The sequence below is a fragment of the Protomyctophum parallelum genome (genome assembly GCF_964188405.1).
Source record: "Protomyctophum parallelum genome assembly, chromosome: 1".
NCBI classification, from domain to species: domain Eukaryota; kingdom Metazoa; phylum Chordata; class Actinopteri; order Myctophiformes; family Myctophidae; genus Protomyctophum; species Protomyctophum parallelum.
Window position 1 is genome coordinate 59,304,763 of NC_139697.1, and position 18,580 is coordinate 59,323,342.

Here is an 18,580-nt window from a genome sequence, read left to right on the forward strand (position 1 = left end):
GTGTGTGTGTGTGTGTGTGTGCTACAGCTGCACCCTCTGGTGGCGGGCGGGTGGTGTCACAGCGGGACAGACACACACACAGACAGACACACACACAGACATGATCTGCAGGGTCTCATAGTTAGTGCTCATTGCGTTCGCAATTTGACCATAATGACACAATTCAACAACCTACTACAGTACCTCTGTGTTTTCTGTCCTTCATTTAGTAATAGAGATGCTTGTCATTCTGACCTGGGTTCTTAACACTTTAATCGCCCTCTATATATATATACCTTGGTCCTTTATTGAAAGGATGAGCCCCTTGAGATGCCTCATCTCATTTTAGATGGGGTCCTCCTGTGATGTTGCCGCAAGCAGCCAGGCAATATCTGTATATTTGCGCCAACTACTTCCGGGGCACACAGCCCAACACACTGTCTTTCTCTCTGACATTCTTTGCCTCTCTCTCTCTGTCTTTCCTTCTCCCTGCCATTCTCTGACACACTCTACCTCTCTCTCCCTGTCCTCCTTCAGACCTGTCCAGGGTGAAGCTGATGCGCTACGAGGACCCCGTCATGGGTCCCCGACGGGTTCCTATTCTGGGCCGCGAGGAAGAGGGCAAGCTGCCCGTCTCGGACAAGTCCGTGTTCAGCATCAACCTGGAGGACAAGCGGGTCACCATGGCTGATAACGGCCTCACCGTGGACATCGGAGACTCCCTGGTTTACCTGCTCCTCCAGTAGAACAGCACGTCACTGTGTGCCACCCAGCAGAACAAGACGGAGGAGCTTTGTCATTTTTTTATTTTATTTTTTTAAGGGTGATTTATACTTAATTGTGTGCTGGTGTCGCAGCACAGCGTATAACTCGGGCTTCACATGTGTTTCTGTGCTTCTGTCGCCATACACACTGAGGTTTATCCGATTTACAGTCTGCCCTTATTCTGAATATTTCAGGTTTTCTCCAACATGGCCTCAGCAAACGCACCAGACGTAGAACCAGACGTATATGGGACCTATTAATACTGTACTTAGACTCTAGCATCGTGTTAGATTTGATACTCGGCATATTATGCAAAAAGGAAAGGGCGTCTATTCCGTCTAATCAGGCTCATGGTTCAGGTTGCTAAATAAACGGAGGTGCGAAACATTCTTTGCATGTCCTTCAGAGTTAGGTGTTATTTGGGGATCCCTTCCGTTTCAGTTCACCTTATTTTTGTTCTTTCTGTAATGGTCACACAAAGCATCTCGTTTGGTTCTGTCTGCTCATCTCGACTCTAAATAAAGTGCAAGCTCAGCAAAGCTAAAGCATTTTCGTCCGGCCCTTTTGTGCCCCCCTCTGGGAAATAAAATTGAGCGTCTGCTCAAACTTGTTATAAGGTCAAAAGAAATAGATGGTCCTTTTGCCGTCCTGTCATCCTACATTGCTGTTGGCCAGCCCTCTCCTGTGGGGTCATCGCAGTAGATGTTAAAAAATGTACTGTTGTTTTGTACAACAGGTAGTTTTTTTTTTTTTGTTGCTCTAATGGGTGGTGGAGAAACGTGTGTCTGACAGGACTATTTTCTAGCAGCGGTTGACAGTTAATGTGGATTTTGCTCATTTTTTTTTCCTTCCAAGGAAATAATAATAAAAAAAAAACCCCATGAAACATTCAGTCAGTGTCTCTGTTTACCTGTTCTGCTCGGTTTCTTTCCAGAATATAAAACAAGCAGAGCGTCGCCCCACTAGACGGAACACCGACCTGCCTACCAGATGTCAGTAAGGTTTTGTAGCCACGCGGGCCCCTGTTTTGTGAAAGGTGAGATATGTTGCATTGAAAGCAGTGCCCTGACGAAATGAGCTAATACAGCAGGAGGGATCCCTCAAAATGTTGTCCATACACAGACAAGCAAATGGAATGGTAGGAAACTACATAAGGCGTGATTGACGATGAGCCGCTGGGGTTATCAAAAACAAAATGCATCGTGCATTATTTTTTTAACCCCCGATAGTGGTGCTGTGTTAATTTTGACGGCGGATTGTGGTTTAGTTTTAGTCTTGTCTTTTGAATTAAATTCCATTTAGTTTCAGTCATATTTTAGTCATGATGTGAAACATTTTACTTTTAGTCAACTAAATCTACAGTTGATATTGTCATCGTAACAACTGATTTATCACTTGGTTACTTGGAAAATAGCCCATCTACAAGCTCACAATGCGTGACGAGCTTGTAGATCTGCTATATTTTCAGAGAGCAACACCCAAGCTTAAAATGTATTTAGTTCTACTGGAGCTCTTCTCCACTAGTCCTCTCTACATTTTAGTGTAGTTATTTGTTGATGAAATTGTCAATATTATATATTTAGTCATATTTCTACCATGTCTACTACCACTTACTTAGATCTGAGTATTTCTTCCACTATCAAACTGACTTTGACCCATTCAAACCGGGAAAGGATCATCTGTGTCATTTTAGATTTTTACGTAGGCGTCAGCGAGTCACTTTGTGCCATTCTGCGAGCTTGTACATCTGCTATTTTTTTTTTGTTTGTGAATCTTTGAAAGTGTGAGAACTGCTGATTTAGAAGGCATTTGTAGAATGGGCTTCAGGTCTCAATGGGTTAAACTCGCAGAGTGGGGATTGGGTGAATGCGACCGATAACAAGATCAATGTCGGAGTGCAGGAAATCTAAGGGGAACAGTTTTGTCCTTGAGCAACTGGTTCCTGCCTAATTTATAGTCTGTTTTAACCCATTCTGAACGGGCACCCATTTTGGTGTCAGCATCATGTTATGCTTTAGCTATTGAAAAATAGCAGATCTACAAGCTCATATCGCGCCACCGAGTGGCGCGATACGAGCTTGTAGGTCTGCTATTTTTGAAAAATCTAAAAAAACGACTGACATTTTTAGAATCTGATCTCAGGTCAGAATGGGTTAATCAGAACAGTGTGTGTCCAGTGGAAACCTTTGTATGAATCTGATCTCAGGTCAGAATGGGTTAAAATGGTGCTTGTATAGCTTATCTGTTCTTTTTGACAAGTGACACCCTCCAGCGATGTCTAAATGAAGTCCTAAGCCTCATACATGTGACGCGTGCGTTGCTACTGGTAAGATTGGAATGTCTGTTCAATAGATGGATTCAACAGAGACCCGTTGTGGCTATAGTAACGATTTAATTTAGTTATTTACGGTTCATTGGGTGTGTTCAACTGAGCATGCAGGAAGAGATCAAATGTTCCTTTGTGCTCATCCTGGTTTCAATTTAAATTGTTTCACAAAATGTAATCTAATAAACACCAACAACAGTAAGTTACATTGTTGCCATAACTACCCCCGTCCCCCCCTTTTCCCTCAGAATGCAGTAAAAGACCAAATTGGGCATGATTGACCCTGCTGAATTTCTGAAACAAATTCCGTATTATTTATTAACCTCATTTGACCCTGAAACTAGTTCTACTTTTAATATGCATAGATATAGATATAGATCATTCTGCAAGGATTACCTAGTCTCACTAGTCCTACTGAACCATATTGTCTCGATAGTTTCCAGGTAATTGCTTGCTTGTGTGTTTCACTATCTCTGTGTGGCTGTCTAGCTTCTGGTCTTTTGTTTTGTTGGCCTGCCAAGCTTAATCCTCTGTTTCACTGCCTCTGTCAAATGCTTCCAGGCAAACTGGCCCACTGGCTGAGATACCGCAGCCCTCTCTCTCTCTCTGACAGTCCACATGTTCCAGGATGTACTTAAAGAAAAAATATATATATATATATTCAAACTCAAGTGGTGTCCACTCTACAACTATGACACTGATGATATTGTTATAGTTATTGTTATACTGTAGTTATAGTGCTTGGTATTGCCTCATTGTTTTCTTTGCAGTCCATTTACCGTTGCAGTCGATTGTTGAGGTTTCATGCCATTTACTCTGATCCTGAACTTAGTATGTCAACAGCTAGTACCTATAAGACCGAACACCAGGACACTAGGTGAAAGCTAGTGGTAGGATAGACTAAGAGGACATTGATGTAACTACAATTTGGCCATAAGAAAACTATCATTTTGTGGTGTTGTATTCGGTTGCGGGTAGCAAGAGACAAGGAGGCGAGGGTTCATTATACCGTATAGCAGGTCATACAGTAGAATGCTTACTCTTTGGTTTTTGTGTCTGGCTCGACTGGATTCCAACCCAGATGATACAGTGTGCATGCTCAAGTCGTCATGTTAGGCCATGTTGCATGCATGATCTGCTTACCGCTCACGCGCATGCGAGAGTGAGTGTGACGTGCGTGTGTGCGTGTGAGAGACGTTCATGTGTGTACGTATCTTCGCCATGCAGAAAAGTGCATTCAAGCAGTCTCATCATGTAGTGTGTGGACATCTACAAAGCATTCTGGATTCTTCGCCATGCAGAAATGTGCATTCATGCAGTCGCACCATGTACTGTGTGTGTGTGTGTAAGGACTTCTCTACAAAGCATTCTGGATTCTTGTCTCGGCATCAGCCACCCAGTAGATGTGTGTGTGTGTGTGTGTGTGTGCGTGCGTGCGTGCCCGTGTAAGCCTCTCTCATTCATGTAGCAGTACAGACTAACGGAGCCACTCAGCTACACTGTGGTTATCTCCGCCACACAGCCGCTGGTCCAGCCAGCACGGTGGCACCACACCACATTATCTCCTCCTCCCACTCACTACTCACTCAACCCCACCATAACCACATCCTGATCTCTCTCTCTCTGTCCCTCCCCTCTCCTACCCATTTGTTCTCCCTCCTTTAATTTCCTTTCTATTGCTCCTCACTTTGAATCACCATAACACATGCATGTAAGCACACACACACACACACACACACACACACACACACACACACACACACACGCACAAACAGCCCTGGCAGGGAGCAGACGGGTAGAGTTGCCATGGAACAGTCGACTGTCACGGAGCAGTAAGTGTCATTTTTGTCCCTATCGGTGCACCTGTCACTGCTGTACAATTATCATAGTTAGTATTATTATTACACATCAGGACGCTTCCAATCTGTTCAGATGTATTCCTCTGTGTTATCGTGTCTGTCCACTACTGGTGTCACGGTCAGCCACGTGACACTAGTATAAAGTATAAACTGAGATCTTTGAAAGTGCTGCGCTGTATCATGTATTTGCAGGGGGTTTCCCCCAATGTTCATTTTTACTCACAGTGCCATTGGTCATCTTGAGGACAGGGGTGGTTGCTGTTACAATTGGGAATGAGTAGAATGAATTGAAGTACATTACCCGAGGATGGATTTAAGAGGAATTCTACTGTGTATATTATACAGTAAGGTAAAAACAGATGCTTTAACGCTAAGGTTAAGGGGATTGTTAAGTCATTTTTTCAACATCCGGCACATTTTCCTTTCACCCTGAAGCTCTCGTGCGTTTTCCACATGCATCAAATGTGCCATGCAAATCAAAGTTGGCACATGTCACATGCAAGTAGACAGAGGACCACATCCGCTCTGGTCAATGGCTTGGGGAAGTGGGCGATTGGCCCTAGAGAGGTTCATCTTAGAATCCATTTTTATTTGGGTATTGGAATTTGGCTTGTGTTGTGTTCCATTCACCTCCACCATCTGTTCTCTCCACTCCAGGTAGGATTGCAGCTCACTGATGTGCTATCGAAACCAATTTATTTTAGCTTGTTAACCAGTATGGAGTAATTCACGGTGTCAAAAGCCTTTTGGAGGTCCAGCATCCATGCCGCAGTATTTGCCAGCATCCACCTCATGTTTGATGTGGTCGCTCAAATAGAGAAGGCATGTGTCAGTGGAGTGGGATGTTCTGAAGCCATATTGGAACTCGTACATTAATTTATTTGTGGCAAGATTATAAGATACTTTTCAACCTGTTCATAGACTATTTTTCACTTTCGAGATAGAGCTTAGAATAGAAATAGGGCGGTAGTTGCTGGGGTCTAATTTACTCCCTTTCTTGTGCAGGGGGTTACTTTGGCCAGTTTGAAATTGATGATTGGAGCTATAGAGATGGCTGAGTCTCTGAGAAATGTGGAGGGAATATTGTCATGGCCAGTGGCCTTGTGGGGTACAACTAGTGCTGTTAACTTTCTGATGGACTACCTGGTTAAGGACATGTAGTTCAGATCTGCACAGTTTAGGATGAGGCCAAATAATGTATAATCATTGCTTTTTGCGGTTTTGGAGTTTTTTTTGCATACATCAGTGCTATTGAACACCCTTTACGTCTGTGTGTTGTTTCGAAAATATTGAACCAATGTAAAGCGCTTGGGACAAAACCTCTTAACTCCATTGGACCCTCAAACTGTCTGCTAAAGCAACTAACTCCACCACCTCTCCCCGTCTCATGGAATTAATTATGGTTTTCTTAATTTCCTGAATAATGTTTTCTTTTTTTTTTCTTTTTCTTTTCCTGAAAAATTAACATTTTGGCGTCAAGCGGTTATTTCCCCAACAGCAGAGATCGATATTCAGTGCACATCCCAAAACCATATCAATACTGGTGCCAGTTTGTGTTTCGCCTGATAAAATAAAAAGCCGTTGAATCCAAAATGAGGTGCTTAAGCCTACCTGCTATACGCACCCTAGCCTTTAGATCAGTGGTCGGCAGTTAAGTTTGTCCTCAGCACATTTTCTTCTAAGCCATTAGATGGAAGGCCAGCTGCCAGACCAAAATCAATCGCTAATTTAAGAAGTGGAACTTGCAACTGCCTTATAAATCATGCATGTGATGGTGGTGGGAACGGGACTCAAGACATAAAGGGGGATAATAAGCCCATGAATTACTCATTTGAGTTATACCCATTAGCTGGGTTTTATTTCCCCTCAACTTAACATATATATGTTTTATTTGGCATACTGATGTACATATGTATGTGTAGCATACATGTTTTGGATTGTGTGAGGTCGGGTAAAGTAGTTACGATAGACCCCAGTGCACATTATTATGACAGGCCCTATAGTCCATACTATAATTATGAAGCATGCGCACCCCTATGCTAATGGTGCTAATGGTTTTACCATTGCCAACAATGTGTTGGATAACTCAAATTAGTTATTTGGGCTTATTTAGTATTTTTAAAAGTACAGAGGTGAAAGTTAAACACTTTCAGAACTAGCCAGTCTTCTCTCTGACATACGCATACGGTATGTTTTGTCATGTTTGTCTGCCCTCTGATTCCAGACCCAAACAGACTCTGACCAATGCTCTGACGCCGACATTTGTGGAACAGGGAGTGGACAGTTCCACCACAGGTGTTGGCGATGACCGTGCAACGAAGGGCTCGCCGGACCCGTTCCTCACACAGCCTGGCCTGGGAATCACTACGACAACCATCACCACCATCACACAGACGGGAGGGGGCTGGAGTTCTGGCCTGTTTGATGTCTGCAGAGACAAGACTACCTGTAACACACACACACACACACACACACACACTAGTAGAGTAAGGCATTGGAACTGATTTGAAATTGCGTTTGTTGTCAGTTGCTGATTGTGGTGGTAAAGGGCAAATTATATATTATATCATATAATATCACCCGGGCAGTTTGTTTGTTGTCCAACAGAAGGCGATGACGAATGATAATGTATTTGTCGCATACCCACATATCCTTGTTAATTCCCAAATACAATGAGAACAAATCACCTCACTCTCGGGTCGCATTAAGCAGGATAATGTACAGTGCCATTATTGGAAACTAATTCACATCATCCTCCCTGGGTTTAGGTGACAATAATACGTTTATATTATCCCTCGGATAGTTCAGTCACCTTGGTGGTGCAATCAGAAGACGACACCATTAGTGACAGTCATCCTCTGCACCAGTATCGTTCACTGTTTGGTTGTGTAAAAGTATCTTACTGTACATATGTAGGCTGTAATCTCTCAAAGCCCTGCTCAAAGCTTAGAAAGTATTTTCATACCCCTGAATGTATCAATGGCTACGTTTACATGGACAGTTAAATCCCCTTTTCATTCAGAATAAAAGTTCAATCCTATTAAAAGTTCTTATGTAAACGCCTACAAAAACTTAAATCGGAATGAAAATGGTCAATCTGATTTAAACTTAGATCTGATGTAACTGACCGGTTTATTCCATTTTTAAAACCTATTGAAACAATTGAGGAATTGTAAACACTCATTCGGATTGAAGTTCATTCTGGTCTTTCTGTGCATGCTTGTTTCCATGTAATTGGTATGGCTATATTATGCTCTTGTTTTGCGATTAATTATATTAAGAAATTATATTAGAAACCTCTCATAGGCTACAGGATACATCAAATATAAAGTAATACGGCATAAAAGTGTTTTTCTATTATTATTATTATTTTGTTTTACTGAAATGTAGTGTAGTAAAAGTAAAACAATTGGAAAGTAAAGTAGAAATACCTCAAAATTGTACTTTAGTACTAAAGTAAATGTACTTTCCACCACTGAACGTAAACATATCCACCCGCCCCCTATCCAATCAGAAGCCTTCCCAGCCCCAAACCTGATGTGGAATGAAATAATGGGATTTAAAAGTATTGTCCATGTAAACACTCATTCGGAATGACCTTTCCCATGTAAACACGCAGCAAAAAACATTACTTCTGAATTAATTCATTCTGAAGTTTTCATTCTGAATGAAAAAGCCCTCATGTAACTGCAGCCACTGTAACCAGGCAGGACTCTCAAGTAGAATAGAACAAATACACGGTAAATATTTATTTGGTACAAATAAGGAATTGTGCTCTCATACACTGTGTTCTCTCGAATGTGTCTGAATCTGAATCTGATTGACCACATGTAGTCTCGCCACGCCTGGAATGGAGTTATTGTACTGATCAATTAATTGCGATGGATGTCATGTATCCAACATGACACTATTCATTCTATGAATATAAACCTGAGAATAGATCTCTCTGGCTGTCGGAAACATAAAGCTGTGCTGCGTCTGTTTGTTCTTGTAGGTATTGTGGGGGCCTTGGTGCCATGCTGTCTGGACCTGAGCTTAGCCCACCAGTTTGGAGAGTGTCTGTGCCTGCCTCTGCTACCTGGATCCACCTTCGCCATGCGGGTGGGCATCAGGGAGAGATACAAAATACGGGTGAGTCTGTGCATAAATCTGTGTAAATGGAATTCTTCCCACAGGACCAAATATCCAAACACAGAAAAGGTTTAGGATGAAAAAAAAAAGACACACAAAAAACGGCATATATCACATATTTCTAATTAGACTCGTTGTCTGCCGAATACGACATGTCATGTATTTGATCGCTTTATATTAGTATGAAACGGCTACGCTGAAAACCAACTTTTAATCCTGTCCTGTGTGTCGATCGCATGCGACCGTTTCTGGCGAAAGATCACATCGCGACCGTTTCTGGCGAAAGATAAACATTGTGAGCTAATGCTAATATTAGCCGTTTCTTCTTCTCTCATACCTCCAATGACCACTAGGCGGCAGTCAAAGATTTATTTTGGTGTCACGTTTTGTATGATTTGAACACAGCCTAAAAGTGATGTAATTTAAGAGTTAGAGAGTGAATGCAGGCAGTGGATGATCTTCACAAACGACTAGTGTTTGCTGGCCCTCCCATTACACAATTTTAATATAAGATAGTGGTTATGCATACAATTGTTTTTCAATACTCCTTGGTTATTGTAGGAAACTTCCCACAACAATGCTCCCGATCCCAATGCAGGGCTCTAATATGAAAACATCTATCCCTGAATGTGAAACACTGTAGTATCCGGTATACTCAAACATGTTTAGCGGTCATCTACGCTGGCTGTGAGCTTGTAAAATGTATATAGGGCTTAAGTGGTTAATGCATGTTTTGTAATAATATAGTAACTACCTAGTTACAAAAGCTTTCAAATAAATGTAGTGGAGTAAAAGTACAATATTTGCCTCTGAGATGTAGAGTAGAAGTAAAAGTTATGGACATTGGAAATTAGCTAATTAATAAGTAAAGTACAAATACCTAAACGTAGTACTTAAGTACAGTACTTAGTTACTTTCCACCACTGCAGGGCAGTGTGTGTGAGGACTGGACGGCGGCGTGCTGCTGCTATCCGCTGGCCATCTGTCAGATGACCAGGGAGATGAAGAGGAGGATGAAGACTCAGGCCTACCAGGTGTCCACCGCCCTGGAGTCAGGCCCACGGAGGCCCAGTTAAACCATCTAGGACGGGAAACGCATCTGTGTTTAACCACTTTAACCGTTATTTTAAACTTTAGCTCTTGACAAATCGTGAAAATGTGTTGCTAATCTTTGACTATAGGCCGCTATATTCTTTCACAGCGAACGTTTTTAACTCAAATCTTTGCTTCTGTGGGTCCCTGAAACAACATTTTCAGATGGGGGTCCGTGGCCAAATACAGATAATTCTGGTGGTCCTTGACATGAAATAGTTTGTGAAGCACTGGTATAGAAACATAGTTTTTTTTAGAAAACTGTCATGATTTAGAAGACATTTGTAGAATATGGTCTCATATTAGGTCTTTATGGGTTAAACCAAAGGCTTTGCAGCTTTGACTGGTAAAATGGTAAATGGTGCATTTATATAGCGCCTTTACAGAGATTGTGCATTTCATTCACCCATTCACACACACATTCATACACTGAATACACTGCAGCGGAAGCCATACAAGGTACCAACCAGCACATCGGGAGCAATTTGGGGTTCAGTGTATTGCTCAAGGACACTTCAAGGACCCCCAGTTTGATAAGCATTAGGCCACTGACCACCCACCCCCCTCCCCCATCCCATTTGACACAATTAGTTAAGTTCTTCTGCTACACCAATCACTGTGTGTGTGTGTGTGTGTGTGTGTGTGTGTGTGTGTGTGTGTGTGTGTGTGTGTGTGTGTGTGTGTGTGTGTGTGTGTGTGTGTGTGTGTGTGTGTGTGTGTGTGTGTGTGTGTGTGTGTGTGTGTGTGTGTGTGTGTGTGTGTGTGTGTGTGTGTGTGTGTGCAGCTGAGTATCGGGCCCTAGGGTATCCTGTCAGCTGAGTATCAGGACCTAGGGTATCCTGTCAACTGAGTATCGGGCCCTAGGGTATCCTGTCAGCTGAGTATCGGGCCCTAGGGTATCCTCTCAGATTATGTTACTGTATGTGATATGTTATTATATATACATTTTATTTAAACAGATGCTAAGTTAATATTGATTACCAAGTATCCTATATAGTTTCAATGTATAGACTATTATTTTGACTCTGGATAAGAGCTTCTGCTGAATGCCTAAATTGTAAGTGGTTAAAGCACAAAGAAACGTAACTATGGGATTCTACTGTACGTCCAGAAATGCAGTCCTATGGAACACTGTATCAAGCCTACATCAGGTCTCAGAATGGTCCCACTCGAGGCCCACACGTTTTACTAGAAAACAAGGTGGTGTGTGTGAGTCTGTGAGATTATCCTTGACCCTCTGGCCGAGGAGTGCTTCTCATGTTTATTGATGAGGGTGTTGAAGTTGATTTGCGTTTCTCTGAGCATGGAATTGACCAGTTTGTCAAGTTGCTTAAAATGTACAGGTACTTTGAAGTTGATACCAAATCAAGCCTATTCCCAAGGCAACGGGGAGCGTATTTTGCAATACGGAACAATTGGCAGAAATTGGTACGACTGTGCCAGGGGCACATTTCTCCCTAATTTTGTAAGGTGGAGAGTGTGTAATTTGAATGAAAGGACCTGAGCTTTTGAAGTATTGGTCTCAAACACAGTGTACGAGCTATTTAAAGCTTCTGCTTTTCCTCATGAAATCATACAAACATACTGGCAGCTTCCTCTTACTGAAACCACATCTGTCATTAAGAAGAGCTTTAGAGATTGGACTTTGAAACATTAGCGTTGCAAAGGTACTCACGCATTTCACTGTTTCCGTACAGCTACGTGTGCGTGCGTGCTTAACCCATTCTGACCGGGCACCCATTTTGGTGTTAGCATCATGTTATGCTTTAGCTATTTTAAAATAGCAGATCTACAAGCTCATATCGCGCCACCGAGTGGCGCGATACGAGCTTGTAGGTCTGCTATTTTTGAAAAATCTAAAAAAACGACTGACATTTTTAGAATCTGATCTCAGGTCAGAATGGGTTCGTCAGACCAGTGTGTGTCCGGCGGAAACCTCGTATGAATCTGATCTCAGGTCAGAATGGTTTAAGACAGTTTGGAAATGTATAATAAAATAAAATAAATGAGTGACACACCATTGTAATATAAAACCTATATTGATAGTCCTCATTGATTAGTAATCAGAAATTGCATTTTCAGGTCAGGATACCAATTTCATCCAATCGGGAGAGAGAACTCGGCATACATTCTATGTCTATATAGGAATGCTTACTATCGGAATCTACCCTCAGTGGCCTTGTGGTTAGAGTGTCCGCCCTGAGACTGGGAGGTCGGGGTTCAATCCCCTGCCAGGTCATACCAAAGACTCAAAAAATGGGACCCAGTGCCTCCCTGCTTGACACTCTGCATCAAGGGTTGGATTGGGGGTAAGTCCCTGCGACAGACTAGCGTCATGTCCAGGGGGTGTACTTAAATGGTAAATGGTGCATTTATATAGTGCCTTTATCCAAGGCGCTTTACAGAGATTGTGCATTACATTCACCCAGAACCATTCACACACACATTCATACACTGATGGCAGCGGAAACCATGCAAGGCACCAACCAGCACATCAGGAGCAATTAGGGGTTCAGTGTCTTGCACAAGGACACTTCGACGCTAACCCCGGGAGCCCGGGTTCGAACTGGTGACCTTGCGGTTACCATCCGGCCGCTCTACCCCTGAGCCACCGCCGCCCTCGTACTTTTACATCAAGCTGCCTCACGCTACAGAAACAGGAGATAGCTCGGCATCGGAATCTAGTGCTTTAACCTTTTAACAAACAAAAAAAGCTTTAAGTTTTAACCAAAACATTTGGTTAAAAGTGCAATATTTGCCTCGAGTGATGTAGTGGAGTAGAAGTAAAGACAGTATTGTAATGTGGACATACTTAGTAAAAAGTAAAAGTACATCACAATTGTACTTAAGTACAGTACTTGAGTAAATGTACTTACTTTCCACCACTTCGTAAGGCGTGGTTTGGTTTGGAGTATTGCCTTCCTTTTCTCAGAGGCTTCGAAGTGCGTGCATGCATGCGCGCGCACACACACACACACACACACACACCATCTACTCAGTATTCAGAGCTTCACAACCTGTCTCAAACCCAGTTTACAAGCCACAACGTCTTGTAGATTACAGCACACCCCCCCCCCCCCCCCCACCCCCCCTACACCCTGCCACCGTTCAAATGCACTGTGATGATATTAAACTAAAGTGCATTTGCATATTTCTATTATTCCTTTTCTCGCCGAGTTCCCCGTCTGACCCTCAAGGCGTGCAATAGTATTATTCATCCAACACAACTGGGTGGATGAGTGGCTCCCTCAACCTGAAATGCCCACGTACATGGAGGGTGGGCTCAGCCATCATCACAGGCTGGATAAGAAACCCTTATTTTTACGCACAAAGCAGATATATAGGTCCCCTGGAGGCCAAATATGTAATTACTTAACTTGTGAGGATTTGAGATTCCGTTGCCTAAACCGTGATTGTATTGATGTCACGCACGCATACACACACACACACACACACACACACACACACGCGCACACACGCACACACATTTTAACCATTTATTTATGTCCACACAAAGGATATGCAATTATGCATACAAGGACACAAATATTATAGGTCCATTAGAGTTACATCTGCAAAATCATGGAATTTGTTTTCACGATACAATAGGCATGTCACTCAGTACTCTAATTACTACTGCCAATTTTAAAGCAGAGACACCACAATACTTTGCCAGCCTTTTTGCCTCCTTTTTGGGCATCCCAAATTGATGGTGACTGGTAAAGAGCATCTGAGCAAGTGGCAATGCCATAGATTGTCTGTTGTTCAGGGAGCTGGGGGAGAGAGCAGGGAGACTTTTGTGTTCTGCCTCTGATTTGTGAGTGAGGAGGGGAAAGTACTTCAACGATTGTCTGTCTGACTGTTTGATGAAGAAAGCTCAGAGGGACGCGGTATGGGAGACAAACTGTAGGTAAGGTGAGAGAGAGACAGACGGTATAAAATCTGAAATGGGATGGATTACAATTACAAATGGGGAAAGCCCTTGGTTCAGCATGAGGACACTCATACATACCGTGAGGATGAATAACTGAATGAACGCTTCTAGTGCTTGACAAGCCAGTGGGGGGCAGTGTTGCCCCAGATCCTTTGCCCTGCTGCTTGTGTGCATAATGTAGCCTTTGCTCAGTAGAGTTCAATTAGAAGTTAGTTTGAATCGTTTTAGGAATAATTTTTCAGATTTTAATGATTGGTTTTAAGGCACTAGCATTGCCTGGTTCCTTCCTGCTGGAGTGCATTGCATGGAGACTGAAGACAAAGTAAAACATACATCGTTTGAAAATAGCCAAGAGTAAAAAGTACAATATTTACTTATTTACTTAAAATGAAAAAATGTCCATTTGAAATGTGAAACATTTTGTTTGCATTCATGCAAGCATGCACTTAACATGCATGACTTGTTAAGTGTTTTAGAAACATTTATCATGTTTAACCATTTGAACCACAACTATTCTGGAGGGATATAAATACCCAATCTACAAGCGCACATCGTACCACAGTGCTACACGCAGTGAGCTTGTAGTTCTGCAATTTCTTGCAAAGACATTATTGGGCGTAGAAGTCAACAGCGCACGTAGTTGCCACTCGGGTCTGTTTCACTAAGCATAGAGGTTGGTAGGATTCTGACAGTAATATGCACTAACAACAGAGGTTGGGAGTTGGTCCAGGCATGCTCAGTCCATCATCATCAGGCAGATGGAGCCCGGCCACTGTTTGAGCAGCACTCAACGAGCATCAGGAGTAGTCTACATCAGGCTGTTGTCAACGGCGCCCGCCCAGGGAGCTCATTGTTTGCATGCGTGAGCATATTTGAGTGTTTGCTCAAGTGTGTGTGTGTGTGTGTGGTGTGTGCACGTTTATAGTGAGAGTTGGATCTTGGCAGGGAACACACACACAGACGTCGCCTCTACGCGCTTCAAGTAACATAAGACTGTAGCTCTAGTTGCTGACGATGTTATTTTGTCACTTCTCAGGCAATGGTGGAGGAAGTATACTCTTGGGTTCCATCACACAACAAGTAAAGGTAGCGATATCACAATGTAGAAATATCCCACACCAATTAATGCCATACTTCGTTATACAGGAGTGTCACACTGAAGTACTGAAAATAACAGATCTACAAGCTCAACGAGTGCATCGCTGAGCTTGTATATCTGCTATTTTCTCTGTTTTTAAAGAACTGGACGGTCTAACTAGAGGAGTCAGTAACGAAAAGTGGAGATCCATGCAGTCCCCGTTGAATACCCATGTCAAAGTACCCGTTCCACCCATCTGTCTGTGTCCCCTTTTATGCCCATATATGGAGAGTTCTGTATATGTCTCTCTGTCTGCCTTTACTCCTATACTGTATATGAAACATTACTTATGTACTTATTATATAACATTACTTGTTAGTCTTGTTACTTGTTAGTCCTAAGTCATTGTAATTATCATTGTATTGAGTATCAAGTAATATTCGCAACTAATTAGAGTCTTCTAATTATTTGCGAATTACAGCTTTCTTTTCGTTATTGTTATTATAATAGGCCTGCAGTCTAAGATTTGATCCAAAATAAATTGCAATAGTAATCGTTCAAGGTTTTTTATGATCCTTACAGGTCGATTATCCAGTTCCAATAATATTACATATCATATTACAGTTTTTAGAGCTGGGGGCGTGGGGAATGTCATATAGCAATTTTGGGCTTGTTTAGAAGCGCTTTCGACACCCCATGGATTGCGCAAAACGGCCTTGAAGGCTTGAATTAGTAATGGGTGTGTTTAAGGCGTGTTTGAGACGTACCCAATCAACATGTCCGTACTATTCTCTTTACCAGTCAGCTGATGTCACAAGTCATACGGAATGCGCACTTTGGGGATCGTGGTATTACATTTCTTCAGGCTGGCACCATAGAAGACATGACATGACTTTGACACATTTGCGTTAATTATTCCTATTGCACTGCATGCTGTCACCTTTATGCCTCAAAATAATTTGTTTCTATTGAAAAACACCAGTAAAATAACGTTTATTATATTTTATTTCATTCAAGTCATGATGAAGGAATGAGTTGAATGCTGCTGCGTAATGCATGTGCCTGTGGCCCCTATATAGCATGGGCCCCGTAGCATTTTATTGAAGAAGACTTGAATCGGGTGTGATACAGCATATGAAAGCAAACTTCCCAAGGATTATGGAGATGTTTTTATTTATTTTTAAGGTTGAAAAATTAAAGAATTATGGCCGTTTCTAATCTCAACATTTTACAAAAAAAAGCGCGCTGTTGCCATGTCTCATAGAAACAAGTAAATAGGTCTATAGAAATAAGCGCATATAACAGGGGTCTGTAACCTATTTTAAATGAAGTGCCATGTTTTTATTTTCTAGATAGTGAGTCTGCCATATCCAGATTAATTTTAATGACCACATTAAAATAAAAAAACATATTTTGATTGTCCACAAATATAAAGTTCTTCCTTCTTTTTAAATATGTTCTTGCACATTGTTATAATGATCATTATATATATCCCCCTGCAGTCAGAGTTCATAGTTTTAATGAATGAATGTGATGCATTGTGAGCTGGTATAGATCTGCTATTTTCAAAAGTAATCTTGTAAAAAGTTAATTTAATTTTTGGATTAGCCGTCCTTAGTTGGGAAAATGCATTCATCTGGGGATCCTTGACATGGGAATGTGCTGTGTGAGGATCACTGGTTTAAACAACATTAGGAGAAAAGCCCAAATAACCACTTTAGAAACAAGAAAAGCAACCACAAATAGTACAAATACCAATATTTACAAGCAACTTTACAGAAAAAGAAGCCGCTTATAATAAACAGACATGGCAACACTCTAGCAGCCTCCCAGAGCCGCTCAAGTGTACAATCAAACAGTGCTTGTTGCGTTTATGAGGTGGTCAGACCCACGTCTAATCGTTATGCGCTGAGTGTTTTTAGGTCAAGGGGCTTAATAGCAAATTGCGCAAAGCGAAAATAATTAACATATGGACACTCCCACAATGCTAAAATATTCAGGAACGCCGTATGCCATATGTGTGTGCGTTCAACACGGGCCGATATGCCTTTCATAATACGAATGTGCGCAGAGCGAGGCCAATTTATGTATTACCACATGGTAAAACGCACCTTCAAAATCTAGGCCTTAGGGTCATCCAAATAACATATTAAAAATGTATTATTATTTAAATTTTGGATCATGGTCAATTCAGGGGTTGAATTGAAAAGCTATATAAGGCAAACATGTCAAAATTGAATTATGATGTCATCACGTTTGGGCAGGCTGTTTTTAGGAGCATGTCCGAACGCCAACAAGGGTTTAAAACATGACAAATAATAACAAAACACTCGTAACTTCTGGGAGAAGTACAGAAATGCAGCACGGCAGCAATACTTGTGAGCTGTTGCAACAGGAAAAGTAGTGTGCAATAGACTACAACTGTGAAGACTGTCACCCACCCTTGTGTTGCATTCCCTAGTACACTAAAGAAACATTGAACCTTGACAGCTTTTTGAGAGGCCCCTCCTATGGCCAGCTTTGGGTGTTTGTGTGAACACATTGATTAGCGATGAGTTGATTGGCTGAGCAAAGTACATATTGAAGATAAAAGTGAGGGCAGAAAAGTGAATGCGCCAAAGGGGATTGGTCGGAATGACATTTGTGATGATTTCAATGGCTGAGCACGGAATGGGATGTATGATGATAACGAGCACCCCTCACTTCACATGCATGATTTCTTTGCTGAATTTGTTGTGTACATTACGTTTACATTTCAAGCATCCCAAATAATTGGCAAAACACTGATTTTAACCCATTCTGACCTGAGATCAGATTCTAGAAATGTCAGTCGCTCTTCGATTTTTCAAAAATAGCAGACCTACAAGCTCGTATCGCGCCACTCGGTGGCGCGATATGAGCTTGTAGATCTGCTATTTTTCAATAGCTAAAGCATAACATGATGCTGACACCAAAATGGGTGCCCGGTCAGAATGGGTTAATCATGATATAATATATATATATATATATATATATATATATATATATATATATATATATATATACTGTATATATATATATATACAAGGAAATGTACTCATTATTATTATTATTAAATTATTATTATTTAATACATTAACTGATTAAAGACCAGAAGGTGTGCTTTTGAAACCAGACGTGGAGAGAGAGAGAGAGAGACAGAGACAAAGACAGGTAGTATTTCTGTTGAAATCCAATGCCTACACAGGCATTACAAAGGGTGGATTAGAGCAGTGCTGTAAGTGGTTGTTCCTCATGTGGGATTGTGCTCTTTTCACAGTTACAGCGGGATTTATCCTAAAGCTTGTCACATGATGCAAGAAAAGGAGTCTTGTTTCCCCACCTCATTATCTGGCTTTCTCTCTGAACTCCGAGGCCACATGTATATAGTCGGCTGA

General features: G+C 41.7%; 2 protein-coding genes across 2 annotated transcripts in view; both read left to right on the plus strand.

Moving 5' to 3' along the window:
- lars1b (leucyl-tRNA synthetase 1b) overlaps window positions 1-1,712 on the plus strand; it is a 50,006-nt gene extending 48,294 nt beyond the window's left edge. The window contains exon 32 of the mRNA XM_083782756.1: window positions 517-1,712. Coding sequence (XP_083638882.1) covers window positions 517-725 — 209 coding nt within the window. The 3' untranslated portion in view covers window positions 726-1,712. The remainder of the gene's footprint in view (window positions 1-516) is intronic.
- Window positions 1,713-4,667: 2,955 nt separating this feature from the next.
- Window positions 4,668-10,452, plus strand: plac8l1 (PLAC8 like 1). The gene is made up of 4 exons (XM_083766130.1): window positions 4,668-4,902; window positions 7,154-7,377; window positions 8,924-9,060; window positions 9,990-10,452. Exons 1-4 carry the CDS (start codon window positions 4,877-4,879, stop codon window positions 10,134-10,136), a joined length of 534 nt encoding a protein of 177 aa, XP_083622256.1. The 5' UTR covers window positions 4,668-4,876; the 3' UTR covers window positions 10,137-10,452.
- Window positions 10,453-18,580: the final 8,128 nt, after the last annotated feature.